Source organism: Neoarius graeffei, chromosome 7, assembly GCF_027579695.1.
Source record: "Neoarius graeffei isolate fNeoGra1 chromosome 7, fNeoGra1.pri, whole genome shotgun sequence".
In the NCBI taxonomy this organism is placed as follows: domain Eukaryota; kingdom Metazoa; phylum Chordata; class Actinopteri; order Siluriformes; family Ariidae; genus Neoarius; species Neoarius graeffei.
The window spans coordinates 44,872,850-44,888,086 of NC_083575.1; the positions used below are offsets into that span (position 1 = coordinate 44,872,850).

General features: G+C 42.5%; 1 protein-coding gene across 1 annotated transcript; it reads left to right on the forward strand.

Moving 5' to 3' along the window:
- Positions 1 to 10,358: 10,358 nt before the first annotated feature.
- On the forward strand, positions 10,359 to 11,459 carry LOC132888859 (G-protein coupled receptor 151 protein). Its single transcript, XM_060924954.1, has one exon. The coding sequence runs from the start codon at positions 10,359 to 10,361 to the stop codon at positions 11,457 to 11,459; it is 1,101 nt and encodes a 366-aa protein (XP_060780937.1).
- The last annotated feature ends 3,778 nt before the right edge of the window (positions 11,460 to 15,237 follow it).

Genomic DNA, 15,237 nt, shown 5'->3' on the forward strand with positions numbered 1-15,237 from the left:
TATTAGTATATTTCATGCTGATTTTTCCTTCAATTAGTTGCCCAGCCGGCACTGTGGTGTAGTGGTTAGCACTGTCGCCTCACAGCAAGAAGGTTTTGGGTTCAAGCCCAGTGGCCAACGGGGTCCTTTCCCTGTGGAGTTTGCATGTTCTCCCTGTGTATGTGTGGGTTTCCTCCGGGTGCTCTGGTTTCCCACACAGTCCAAAGACATGCAGGTTAGGTTAATTGGTGGCTCTAAATTGACCATAGGTGTGAATGTGAGTGTGAATGGTTGTTTGTCTCTGTTTCAGCCCTGCAACGACCTGGCGACTTGTCCAGGGTGTACCCCGCCTCTCACCCATAGTCAGCTGGGATAGGCTCCAGCTTGTCCGCGACCCTGCACAGGATAAGCAGTTATGGATAATGGATGGACGGATGGATGGATAGTTGCCCAGCTGTAGACTTCATTTCAACCTTCATGCACATACACTCACTACGTTTACATGCACATCCAAATCGAGCTGCTGTCGGTAATCGAGCTGAAGGTCCCAGCAGGGTGCCAGAGAAATCCAATCCTACATGCACACAATGAAATCGGGCTATTGTGTGAGGTGCATTGTGCACCCGAGCCACAGGTGGCGCAACACGCCCCATCGTGTTGGTACACTTCCGGTTGTCGTCATGAAGAAGAGCTATTCAAGAGTGTAAACAAAGTTATCAGTTCCGTGTTCTCCATTGCGCGTTTTTCTCCCGTCCATGAATTTTAATATATTCAACTCCTTAAGCTGAATGAGCATGAACTCTGTCTCCTCATTGCTCCAGAAGTGCACGTTTCTGCTCGCCTGTAGCAGTGGGGGCGTGGTCAAGCGCCGGTCTGTGACAGGAGGGCGGAGCCAGGGAAGGTGAGTGGCAGAATCACTACACCTGACGGTAATTAACCTGTGTTTGTGTGTCTTCCCAGTAACCGCGCCCTATTTAAGGAGGCAGAGGGAGAGCAGAGGGGACAGCTCATCCCGGGACTAGAACACAGCGCGCGCGTGTGTTTTTCTCTCAAGAATAAAAGTAGGCTGTTAAACTGAAAAGTCTGACAATAAAAAGCCTATTAGTACCAGAAGCTTTGTCCTGCCGTCCTCTGTGCTCCACCCACACTTCAGAGAGCTCTACATCGCCATTTTCTCTTCTTCGTTTGTTCCTCCTGACCTCTTCTGCTGCTCGTTACTACTGTTGTCATGCCGACCGAGGCTGTTGTGTTTCCCGCTTGTGATCTCGTCACTCCCGGAAGTAGCTCGACAACTAGCTCAATAGGGTTTACATGCACAAAATAGCTCGGCAGAAATCGCATAAACTAGGTCGTGTAGCTCGATTCCGAGAAATCAAGTTCGGTTCAATTTCAGCCGAATTAAGGTGTATACATGGCATTTTGAACTTCGATTTCAGTCGAGCAACGGCAGAAATTCGATTCTCTCTATGTGCATGTAAACGCACTGAGTGACATTTTGCACATAGGCTACACAGAATGTCTTGCTATACTATTGCCTTTCTTAAAGGTTTAATAAATGAATACATTTTCAAATAGCAATTTTATTCCTTTTAATCAGGCGCTAATAATCCCTGCCAGCCAGTGCCAATATCCTCATTGCTTATTTGTTAAAAAAAATTCGAGCCATTGACAGTTGGGAACTAAACTGGCCCAGCTGGGCCCCAGACTGTTGCTGCCCTCACCACATGGACCATCTTGTAGCACTTTACACTTCTATAACTTTGTATTTCTTTCTCAAACTCTACTGTGAAAGTAGAAGTTAGGTCAAGGATGTGTTACTTCATTCAAAACATTCTCAGGGCATGAGGTTTTTATTGTCCACTGAAATCTTGTTTTGCTTTCCTAAGATGTAAACCAAGACTTTTTCTGATTAAAGTGCCATTCCACCATTGGATGTATTCTTTGGCATAAAATACAATATATTTTGACAACATATATAAATGGTATCACTAGATAGAGAAATCTTTTAGCTTCAAAATGATATATCAAACATAATTTTTTGACAACGACAAGTATATTAATTTTGCGACCAAAGTCACCTACCCTTTTAATTTCCACGCGTGATGTCATCGGCAGGTTCCCCTTCTTGTGTACCACGTGACGTGTGACATGGCACATATTATCAGCAATGGCGGATAGAACGCGATAAAAATAATACCAATAAATCTAGCTAATACCAATAAATCTAGCTAACTGAAAGATTAACTCAAAATTTTTCGCAATTTTTTTGGCCCCCATATACGAGGAGAAATGACTCTCTCACTTTGGGGGTTTCCTGGTCTAAAAATAGTACACAAGAAGGGGAACCTGCCGATGACATCACGTTTCACTACCGCGCGGAAATTAAAAGGGTAGGTGACTTTGGTCGCAAAATTAATATACTTGTCGTTGTCAAAAAATTATGTTTGATATATCATTTTGAAGCTAAAGGATTTCTCTGTCTAGTCATGTTGTCATAAAATATATTGTATTTTATGCCAAAGAATACATCCAATGGTGGAATGGCACTTTAAAAAAGCCTTTGAGGGCGGCACGGTGGTGTAGTGGTTAGCGCTGTCGCCTCACAGCAAGAAGGTCCTGGGTTCGAGCCCCGTGGCCGGCGAGGGCCTTTCTGTGCGGAGTTTGCATGTTCTCCCCGTGTCCGTGTGGGTTTCCTCCGGGTGCTCCGGTTTCCCCCACAGTCCAAAGACATGCAGGTTAGGTTAACTGGTGACTCTAAATTGACCGTAGGTGTGAATGTGAGTGTGAATGGTTGTCTGTGTCTATGTGTCAGCCCTGTGATGACCTGGCGACTTGTCCAGGGTGTACCCCGCCTTTCGCCCGTAGTCAGCTGGGATAGGCTCCAGCTTGCCTGCGACCCTGTAGAACAGGATAAAGCGGCTAGAGATAATGAGATGAGATGAGATGAGATGAGATGAGATGAGATGAGATGAAAAGCCTTTGAGGAGGATTTTTTAGAAATATTTTAGTGACACATGAAGCTCTTAAATTATGACTTAAAGAGACTAATTAAATTATTAGTCTATATGAAGTGCCGAGGGGGAGACTTACACCCTGAAGTAAAATTCAATTTCCTTTTACAAGTGACCTGAATTTCCCAAGAAGACCATTAATCTAATGGTTTAGCCTTTTCTGTGTAGAAAAAAACTAAATGTGCATCAGGAGACCACAGATTCAAAGCCTTGGGCACCATGTAACAAAGAGAGAAAGAGGAGGGGGAAGGTAAACACACACACGCACGCACATGCACACACAGTGTTTATATGAAAAATATTCATTTAAAAATTTATTTTAAAAAAGTTAGAACAGTTCTAACAGTAAAAAAGAATAACCACAGAGGAAAAACAAGACTAATATGAAAAAGGCACTGCTTTAATCAGCATGCAATACTAAACAACAACAACAACAGACAAACATGAAACCATACCAGTTCAAGCTGGTTTACGTTGGTTAGTGCTGTCTGGTGCTGGTTAGCTTGCATTATAGTGATTAGCAAAACCTTGCTGGTAAATTTAGCTTGCTGCAACCAGAGTGATAGTAAGAAGCCAGAACAGGTGATAAGGTCCAAAACCAAGTTTATTAATACGCAATCTAATGCCTGCCTGATCTATCCTGATGCCCTACATCTGGCTGGAGTTTTCATCACTTCCCTCCTGTGGAGGATAGCCCCATATGGACAGCCTAAAAATACACTTAGAAGATGGCTTTGGACAATTAATACAAACAGTTTTGCTACAATGGCTTAGGACTACAACTATTATAATAACTTTAGGATTGCAGTTGCCATTAAGTTTTTGTACTCCATCAGTAAACATCAGGAAACAATTGATAACTTCAACAAAATAGACTTCATTTCAAAAATATAATGAATTTCCCAGTTACACAATTGCACTTTTTGACCATATAGGACACACTTATCGAAGCAAGTTATTTATAATCACGATATCTGTTATCACCCAAATAAGGATGGGTTCCCGTTTGAGTCTGGTTCCTCTCAAGGTTTCCTCTCATGTCATCTCAGGAAGTTTTTCCTTGCCACCGTCACCTCAGCCTTGCTCATTTGGGAAAAACTTGTAAATTCATATGTTTAAAATTTATATCAGGAATTCATATACAACCCCGATTCCAAAAAAGTTGGGACAAAGTACAAATTGTAAATAAAAACGGAATGCAATGATGTGGACGTTTCAAAATTCCATATTTTATTCAGAATAGAACATAGATGACATATCAAATGTTTAAACTGAGAAAATGTATCATTTAAAGAGAAAAATTAGGTGATTTTAAATTTAATGACAACAACACATCTCAAAAAAGTTGGGACAAGGCCATGTTTACCACTGTGAGACATCCCCTTTTCTCTTTACAACAGTCTGTAAACGTCTGGGGACTGAGGAGAAAAGTTGCTCAAGTTTAGGGATAGGAGTGTTAACCCATTCTTGTCTAATGTGGGATTCTAGTTGCTCAACTGTCTTAGGTCTTTTTTGTCATATCTTCCGTTTTATGATGCGCCAAATGTTTTCTATGGGTGAAAGATCTGGACTGCAGGCTGGCCAGTTCAGTACCCGGACCCTTCTTCTACGCAGCCATGATGCTGTAATTGATGCAGTATGTGGTTTGGCATTGTCATGTTGGAAAATGCAAGGTCTTCCCTGAAAGAGACGTCGTCTGGATGGGAGCATATGTTGCTCTAGAACCTGGATATACCTTTCAGCATTGATGGTGTCTTTCCAGATGTGTAAGCTGCCCATGCCACACACACTAATGCAACCCCATACCATCAGAGATGCAGGCTTCTGAACTGAGCACTGATAACAACTTGGGTCGTCCTTCTCCTCTTTAGTCCGAATGACACGGCGTCCCTGATTTCCATAAAGAACTTCAAATTTTGATTCGTCTGACCACAGAACAGTTTTCCACTTTGCCACAGTCCATTTTAAATGAGCCTTGGCCCAGAGAAGACGTCTGCGCTTCTGGATCATGTTTAGATAAGGCTTCTTCTTTGAACTATAGAGTTTTAGCTGGCAACGGCGGATGGCACAGTGAATTGTGTTCACAGATAATGTTCTCTGGAAATATTCCTGAGCCCATTTTGTGATTTCCAATACAGAAGCATGCCTGTATGTGATGCAGTGCCGTCTAAGGGCCCGAAGATCACGGGCACCCAGTATGGTTTTCCGGCCTTGACCCTTACGCACAGAGATTCTTCCAGATTCTCTGAATCTTTTGATGATATTATGCACTGTAGATGATGATATGTTCAAACTCTTTGCAATTTTACACTGTCGAACTCCTTTCTGATATTGCTCCACTATTTGTCGGGGCAGAATTAGGGGGATTGGTGATCCTCTTCCCATCTTTACTTCTGAGAGCCGCTGCCACTCCAAGATGCTCATTTTATACCCAGTCATGTTAATGACCTTTTGTCAATTGACGTAATGAGTTGCAATTTGGTCCTCCAGCTGTTCCTTTTTTGTACCTTTAACTTTTCCAGCCTCTTATTGCCCCTGTCCCAACTTTTTTGAGATGTGTTGCTGTCATGAAATTTCAAATGAGCCAATATTTGGCATGAAATTTCAAAATGTCTCACTTTCGACATTTAATATGTTGTCTGTGTTCTATTGTGAATACAATATCAGTTTTTGAGATTTGTAAATTATTGCATTCCATTTTTATTTACAATTTGTACTTTGTCCCAACTTTTTTGGAATCGGGGTTGTATTTCTGTAAAGCTGCTTTGTGACAATGTCCATTAGTAAAAGTGCTAGGCTCTACAAATAAAATTGGCTTGACTATCTGAATCATAATTCAGAGTCAGAGAAAAATTTTAGTTGTCAGTGTAATACAAGGTAAGTGAAACAGAAGAAGTCATAATTCAAATGACGACGTTCACAAAGAAAAGAAAAGAAACAGTAAAAAAAAGCAGAGGTTGACAAAGTACCCAACTTCATTATTTAAGTCAAAGTACAGATCCCACTGGTCAAATGTTACTCCGATACAAGTGAAAGTTCTCCAGTCAAAGTTTTCCTTAAGTTAAAGTACTGAAGCACTTGCTTTTAAAAATATTTAAGTATTAAAAGTACATTTTCTGTCAACGCATTGTTGTATTATTGCCACAACGCTTACAAAACCTAATGCCTCTGAAGCAACCAACTGGATTTACAAAATGAACGCATGCTGTGCCATAATGGTGGTTTAACGTTAAGCTAGCTAGTCAGTGAAGCTCCACCTGACATGCTAGCAAACTCTTTTCAGACTCGAAATCATATTGGGTAGCTAATGTTACTAGAAAAGAAAGATTTCTACATTCTGTTTATTTGGCAAGATTATGCTAAAACATTTCTGAAAGGACTTCAGATAAGTTAATGTTATTCATGTTAGCGTAACTCTGTTTTTACATGCTAACTAACAGTGTCCACGTTAACTAGCTGTGTATTAACTTTAGCTATAGACAAGGCGATGGCAACTTGGTGGGCAAATCCATAGAAAGTCATTTGACTAACCAGATTGCATAGCTATTGAAACATTATCACTAGCTCTAAAAGCACAGGCAACTTCATTGCAAGTTTTCTCTTGGAATAAAACATTTATATCCCTCAATATGCCTCCGCAGGTTGGACAGCGAATTTTTGTAGGCTGTGATGTGGTTCGTTTTAGGTAAACAAAGCAAACATTTACAATGAAATGAATCTTTAATCCTTTCAGAAAACCAAAACATGGGTTCATGGGCCATAGGTGTGTGTGCATTCCCCAGAAGAACCGTCTCCTTCCATTTGGCCATCAACTGATCATGTTCAAATGATGCTGCTGAGAAATCACTGAACTTGATTTTATCCAGTCTATGGATGTGACGTGACCCTAGTGATTACTGATAGGCTGCCTCAGTGTCACCTGAGAAAAAAAAATCACATTTTAGAAAAGAAAAAAATCCACTTTAAAAGCTGCTTCATAGTAATGAGTAACAAGGACCTTGATAGAAATATAGTGGAGTAAAAAGTATGATATTTGTCTTTCAAATGTAGTGAAGTTAAAGTCGTAAGTTTCAAAAAAAAAAACTTGAGTAAAGTACAGATACTCAAAAAGTGTACTCAAGTAAATATACTTCATTACTGTCCACCCCTGAAAAAAAGACCATAGATAAAAGCAAGTTGCCAGGGTTTTGGTGGATACAGAGCCAATCCTGGGAACATGAGGTACATGGTGGGAGAATTTGTTCTGGATTGGACACTAGTTCATCTCAGGGTAACATGCAAACACACATTCTCCCCTAAGTGGGAGGAAACCCAAAATACCCAGAGAAAACCCATGTGAACACAGAGATAACACGCCTGTGAGGTGGAAATGCTACCTGCTGCACCACCATCTGGAGTGGAACAACCAGGATGGAAATGCACAACAGCTGAATATAATGAGACTATCCATCTATCCATCCATTATCTGTAGCCACTTATCCTGTTCTACAGGGTCGCAGCAAGCTACAGGCAAGAGGCGGGGTGCACCCTGGACAAGTTGCCAGGTTATCGCAGGGCTATAATGAGACTAATGGCAAAAAAATACATACAATAAATGAATGAAACGCATGCTTTATTAAAATAAATAATGTGTATAAGCAATAAAGGCATGTAAATGGAAAGAAATTAGAAGGCAATAAATGGCACAATAATATACTAATAGATGCCAGATAGGATGGTGACTGCAAATGTTTGGCGTATGAATATAAAAGCCTGCTTCATCACTTTTCTTTCTCACTCTCAAAATGATCAGTAGTCCAGCACCTTCAGTAACCGATTTATCCCAGTCTGTCAGGGTGCAGGCACTTACGGATGTATATGTATGTGCAGGGGAGAGCGGGAGAAGCAAACTGAAAACAAAGCCAAAACACTAGATAAGAATCATAGTCAAAGAACAGGCAAGGGTCGGTCAATCGGTAAATAGAGCAATGTAGGCAGGACTAGACAACGAAGAGGCGAAAACAAGAGTCAAAGAAACTAGAGACAGGAAGAAAGGAACCGGCGTGGTACGACAGGAGCAAACTCTGAACATTACTTCACGTTTAGTGAGAGTGAGAGAGGGGTTTAAGTAGCTGAGCTGATGAACAAGGAAACGAGTGACAGGTGTGATAGAGGGCACTGTGGTTCTTGGGCATTGTAGTTTTGAGAAGCCATGTTTGAAGTCTGTTTAGAGCTGTCACTCTCAACGCCATTACTGACACAGTCAGCATTGTGGTGGCTTTCCTCCAGGTTCTCCATTTTGCTCTCACCTCCCAAAAACATGGTGCTAGTTAGACTGGGTACTTTAAATTGCCCCAAGGGGAATGAGTGTGTGCACGGTGCCCTGGTCTGGCATCCCATCCAGGGTGCATTCCCATCTCTCACTCCCCAGTTCAGCACTTAATAATCTTAAAACATTTACCCAAAACCTCATTATAATTTACTCAATAAAATATCCAGGAACATTTGAACAAATAATTTTTTAAAAATACTAAAGTGGGATAGGAGAATAAACAATCCAAACATTAGGATAACTGTATCCAGAATTATATAAATACAAAAATGACTGAACAAAAAATACTATCACAGTCTGTATCATAGTTCATCCTTCCATCCATTATCTGTAACCGCTTATCCTGTGCAGGGTCGCAGGCAAGCTAGAGCCTATCCCAGCTGACTATCGGTGAGAGGCGGGGTACACCCTGCACAAGTCACCAGGTCATCGCAGGGCTGACACATAGAGACAAACAACCATTCGCACTCACATTCACACCTACGGTCAATTTAGAGCCACCATGTCTTTGGACTGTGGGGGAAACCAGAGCACCTGGAGGAAACCCATGCAGACACGGGAGAACATGCAAACTCGCACAGAAAGGCCCCCATAGGCCACTGGGCTCAAACCCAGAACCTTCTTGCTATGAGGCGACAGTGTTAACCACTACACCACAGTGCCACCCAGTCTGTATCATAGTGCATAATACAAATAATGTACTCTTGTTACAGGTACAAAAACATACTAAGAATATTAGAATTGTGATGTGAACTGAGACAAAGAGAATGAGGTGCTTTAGTAAGCATCTAGTTTTCAGAAATCTTTGCAAGATAATGTAATATCCATCCCTCCATCCATCCCTCCATCCATCCATCCATCCATCCATCCATCCATCCATCCATCCATTATCTATACTGCTTATCCATTGTGGGTGATCTGGAGTCAACCCAAGTTGACATTGGGTGAAAGGTGGGGTACACCCTGGACAGGTCGTCAGTCTATCTCAGGGCTAACACGAGACAGGCAGCCAGTCACACTCACTTTCACACCTATGGGCAATTTAGAATAGCCAGCTGACCTAATCCAAATGTTCTTGGATTGTAGGAAGAAACCAAAGCACCCAGAGGAAAGCATGGGGAGAACATGCAAACGCCATACAGCAAGGCCTCAGTCGACCAGCAGGTTCAAACCCAGAACCGTGCTTTTGCTGTGAGGTGACCGTGGTACCCACTGCACTGCTATGTTCCTCCAACATAGTATCCATCCATCATCTGCAGCCGCTTATCCTGTTCTACAGGGTCGCAGGCAAGCTGGAGCCTATCCCAGCTGACTATGGGCAAGAGGCGGGGTACACCCTGGACAAGTCGCCAGGTTATTGCAGGGCTGACACAGAGACAAGTAAACAACCATTCACACTCACATTCACACCTACGGTCAATTTAGAGCCACCAATTAACCTAACCTGCATTTCTTTGGACAGTGGGGGAAACCGGAGCACCCAGAGGAAACCCACGCAGACATGGGGAGAACATGCACACTCTACACATAGAAAGGCCCTTGCCAGCCACTAGGCTTGAACCTAGGACCTTCTTCCTGTGAGGTGACAGTGCTAACCACTACAGCACCATGCCACCCCCAATGTAGTATCATTCAGGCTTATTGCACCCCCTAAATCTTTTCACCAACTAAATATTAAATTTAAACCTAAATATTTTACATAATGTAATGTAATTGTGGGTGGAGTACAAGGAATAAAACAGAGGCTATGCAGGCATGACCTAATTGAAATGCTTTGAACATTACTCGGTTCCAGTTGTAGTCTAGTTTATGGATTGCAGTATAAACTGAATGTGATGTGGAAATAACACAGCTATGGAACTGTGGACACACATCACAAAGCCTGTAGTCCATTTTCAGAAGGATTGAAGCACTGGGCTGAAATTAATGGACAGTCAGTTTGCCACTTTGTCTGATGGTGCCCTGTAGCCACAGCATGCATTTGTGTGCACATGCAACAGTAATTGGTGCATCTTACTTCTAATAACTCAAGCAGAACAGAAGCAGACCAGAAGCTCATGGAACCAGAAATGGTGCTGAACGCGTGTTTTGTGGGTTTTAATGGAGGGATTCAGCAGCTGGCCGGCGAGGACACTGAGGTCATCTTACCTGCTGTTTTTGGATCGATCTGTGCTGTCGGAATAGTAGGAAATGTTTTGGTCCTTGTCGTACTGATACACAATATCACGGTTAAGAAAAGTGCTTCTGGGATTATCTTTATGCTGGCTAATCTCAGTGGAACAGACTTGTTGATTCTTGCAGTGTGCAGCTCAACCAGGGCGGTCACTTATCACAGCCGGACATGGACACTAGGACATTTTGCTTGTCGGACAGCAGAATGGTTCCAGCACGGGTGTTTGGCAGCAAAATCTTTCACACTAGCAGTCATGAGCCAAGCGCAAGATCATTTTGACTGTGATTCTCATCTCAAGCTAAAGAGTCTTCTCCTTTCTGCTGGCTCTGTATGGGTTCTTGCGTTGGCACTACCCGTCACCGAGATCATTTTTTCGAAGTTGCAGGTGAAGGGAAACTTCAGTCTGTGCATCACCGAGTTACCAAGTCACTCCTCTGACTTCATGCGCATATACAGTAAAATCTATGCTCTGGTGCTTTACGCCTTCCCAATCATCTTTTCCGCTGTGTGCCATTTGCGTGCCATCTTGCGAATCACACGTGGTCATGGGGCGCGTGCGGCACACAGGACTAAATGTCGCCTGGCACTGCTGAGCATCACTGCAGCGAATGCGCTTCTGCTCCTGCCTGAATGGACAGTGTGGCTATGGCTGCACCACTGTCCCCGCAAACCCCCAGCTGCGCTGCTTGTCCTCGCACAAGTGTGCACATACCTAACCAGTGCATCATCTCCCGCCATCCTCCTCACCATGCTGGTGCCTCTCAGAGAAAACCTGGCCTGGCTGATGTGCCGGGGAGCATCATGGGAAGGGAAAATAGAGCGGAGAGCAAACAGGGAAGCTGGCACAGTGACACACACTGACACGCCTGGGACACCTCTGCCTGATGTTGAGCTCTTTTGGAGCAGCCGGAGGAGCAAGACCGTTCCAGACAACACCAACCCATTTCCATGGGAAGGACTGGAGCAATGCCATGCCGATCTCTGACAAGCATGTAAAAGTATTATAAGACACAAATAGGTATTACATGTAAAGCATAGACTAAGTCAAATAGCCTGATTGAATGAATTAGAATTATTTTTTTTTAAAAAAGAAATACAAGAAGAATAAATGCTGAGGTGTAAACTATTATATTCCGGCTGTTAGTATACTTGAAAACCTTTAATTAAGACTATGCAAATGGTGTTGAAGTATAATGGCGATTACCTTCCACTAGTGTTTTATTCTGTGTATAATCTGTTAAGGACTTATCTGCAGTGTAGTGTTTAAAATCTTTGTGACTATCAGACTGTGACATGAAAGATAAGACATTTTACACATCATACTATATTCTGTTCATGAGCTGGAATGAGCTGTGATTCTTGTTTGGAAATTGTAAGTATGATTATCATATTAGCAGGTGATACCATTATTATTATTATTATTATTATTATTATTATTATTATTATTAACAGTTATATACATTGCTTTACAAATAAATTAATATTCCAGAAAATATTTTTCCTATTTTCTACACCAATCCCAAATCAGAAAAAGTTGGGACAAAATGGATAGGCACTGCAGTTATGAATACATATTTATTCCTTTCTTTGACACCACATGCCATGTGCCAGAAACAACACCATGACATTTATTATGGTGTGACTCTGCTGGGTGTTTGGTGGACAGCAGTGAACCAACGCTTTCACTTTACATCATTACTATATAGTTATGATTGACTATCAAACTTGATATGTTGAACAGTTGTCTGGTTACATCTGTCACGTCCATGCACATTGGCGCACTTATGCCGCTTTTCCACTACAAACGCGGCTGAGTCGGACTGAGCCGTGCCGTACCGAGTTGGGCTGAGTCGAGCTGAGCGGGGCTGTTGGAGTTGCATTTCGACTATAACCGCGCTGAACCGTGCTGGCTGGAAGTGGGTGGACACATTGGGTGGAGTTAGCGAAAGTGGGTGGACGTCACGTGATGTCGTTAAGCAGCGCAAACAGTGACATCAGTGAGCTTTTAAGCGGTAGTCTCACGACCCGGATAGTAAACAATAAACATGGAGGACATGGAGTCGTTAGTGTTGCTGGTCTTGGTGCTGTGGCTTGTTGTCACCGACAACGCCAACAGATACTGGCAAGAGCATATAGATGAGGCGAGGCGCATAAGGCTTCAGAAATTCTCGCAATTCGTAATTCTTCTTCTTCCGGGTTTATGGTGTTTACAGATCCCAGCGTGCTCGTGGGGCGTGTGTGGGCATGTGAGGACACTCCTCCTCACCAATCAGTGCACAGGGGAGTGTCTGCTCATGCCCCCAGCCTCACTCAGCTCAGTTTGGCTCGCTTCAGCCTCACTCCAAAACCGTGCGAGTTTTAGGGGCTAAGCAGGGCTGAAGCGAGCTGAGTCGTGCTGTTCTTTGGTAGTCGAAACGCAAGCCGTGTCGGGCTGAAGTGAGCTGAAAAAGGGTAGTGGAAAAGGGCCAATAGAGTGCCATTAGGATTAGTCACCATGCACCTGTTCCTGATTAGAGTGCAATCATAGTGCATACATATAAGGACTCTCAGTAACACACAGACTTTGCAAAGTAAATGCTCTGTACCCTGCATCTGACGTTACCAAGCCTTGTATTCTGCATCATTTTTCTGGTTTTGACCTTGTTTGTGTTTTTAGATTGTGAGTATTGTATATCTCTGATATCCTGTCTGTGCCTCGCCTGACCACTGTCTGTTTTTCGACTCTACCTTTGTCTCCATTTTGGATCTGTTTGCTAGCATGTTTTCAATAAAACTCTTCCTGCATTTACATCTGTCTGTCACCCTTACATGACAGAAATTGTCAATTGTTCAACAAGCTAGGAGACTAAAAAACTGTTTTAACTGGTTTTATATGAAACTGTAATTAATATTTTCCATAAAACATGTTAGTAAATAATCCCACATTATTTTAAAAAAGCAAAATAAAAATAAGTGCTGGATAAAAACCCATCTATCTTATGTAAATAAAGATACAAATTTCATTGTCCGGTGTTCAAGTGTCTATGAGATACATTGCCTTGCACTTCCGATGGGGTTCCCTATCGTAGTATGCATTCGTCATTTGTCATTCACACAGCCATTATATGGTCAAAAACCATCAAAACTCAGGTCGCTGCATTATCATATTCTCTTAAGTGTGGCGCTCCGCTAATATTTAATTTACTGTACATATTCAAATGAATAGATAGATAGATAGATAGATAGATAGATAGATAGATAGATAGATAGATAGATAGATAGATAGATAGATAGATAGATAGATAGATAGATCTGAATAAACTAATATTATGATTCTACCACCCTTAGTGAATATCCCCAATTTTGACAGTTTCGTGTGTTAGAGGCTACCTTAGTGTACAACCCCGATTCCAAAAAAGTTGGGACAAAGTACGAATTGTAAATAAAAATGGAATGCAATAATTTACAAATCTCAAAAACTGATATTGTATTCACAATAGAACATAGACAACATATCAAATGTCGAAAGTGAGACATTTTGAAATTTCATGCCAAATATTGGCTCATTTGAAATTTCACGACAGCAACACATCTCAAAAAAGTTGGGACAGGGGCAATAAGAGGCTGGAAAAGTTAAAGGTACAAAAAAGGAACAGCTGGAGGACCAAATTGCAACTCATTAGGTCAATTGGCAATAGGTCATTAACATGACTGGGTATAAAAAGAGCATCTTGGAGTGGCAGCGGCTCTCAGAAGTAAAGATGGGAAGAGGATCACCAATCCCCCTAATTCTGCGCCGACAAATAGTGGAGCAATATCAGAAAGGAGTTTGACAGTGTAAAATTGCAAAGAGTTTGAACATATCATCATCTACAGTGCATAATATCATCAAAAGATTCAGAGAATCTGGAAGAATCTCTGTGCGTAAGTGTCAAGGCCGGAAAACCATACTGGGTGCCCATGATCTTCGGGCCCTTAGACGGCACCGCATCACATACAGGCATGGCATGCTTCTGTATTGGAAATCACAAAATGGGCTCAGGAATATTTCCAGAGAACATTATCTGTGAACAGGGTGGCACGGTGGTGTAGTGGTTAGCGCTGTCGCCTCACAGCAAGAAGATCCGGGTTCGAGCCCCGTGGCCGGCGAGGGCCTTTCTGTGTGGAGTTTGCATGTTCACCCCGTGTCCACGTGGGTTTCCTCCGGGTGCTCTGGTTTCCCCCACAGTCCAAAGACATGCAGGTTAGGTTAACTGGTGACTCTAAATTGACCGTAGGTGTGAATGTGAGTGTGAATGGTTGTCTGTGTCTATGTGTCAGCCCTGTGATGACCTGGCGACTTGTCCAGGGTGTACCCCGCCTTTCGCCCATAGTCAGCTGGGATAGGCTCCAGCTTGCCTGCGACCCTGTAGAACAGGATAAAGCGGCTAGAGATAATGAGATGAGATTATCTGTGAACACAATTCACCATGCCATCCGCCGTTGCCAGCTAAAACTCTATAGTTCAAAGAAGAAGCCGTATCTAAACATGATCCAGAAGCGCAGACGTCTTCTCTGGGCCAAGGCTCATTTAAAATGGACTGTGGCAAAGTGGAAAACTATCCTGTGGTCAGACAAATCAAAATTTGAAGTTCTTTATGGAAATCAGGGACGCCGTGTCATTCGGACTGAAGAGGAGAAGGACGACCCAAGTTGTCATCAGCACTCAGTTCAGAAGCCTGCATCTCTGATGGTATGGGGTTGCATTAATGCATGTGGCATGGGCAGCTTCCACATCTGGAAAG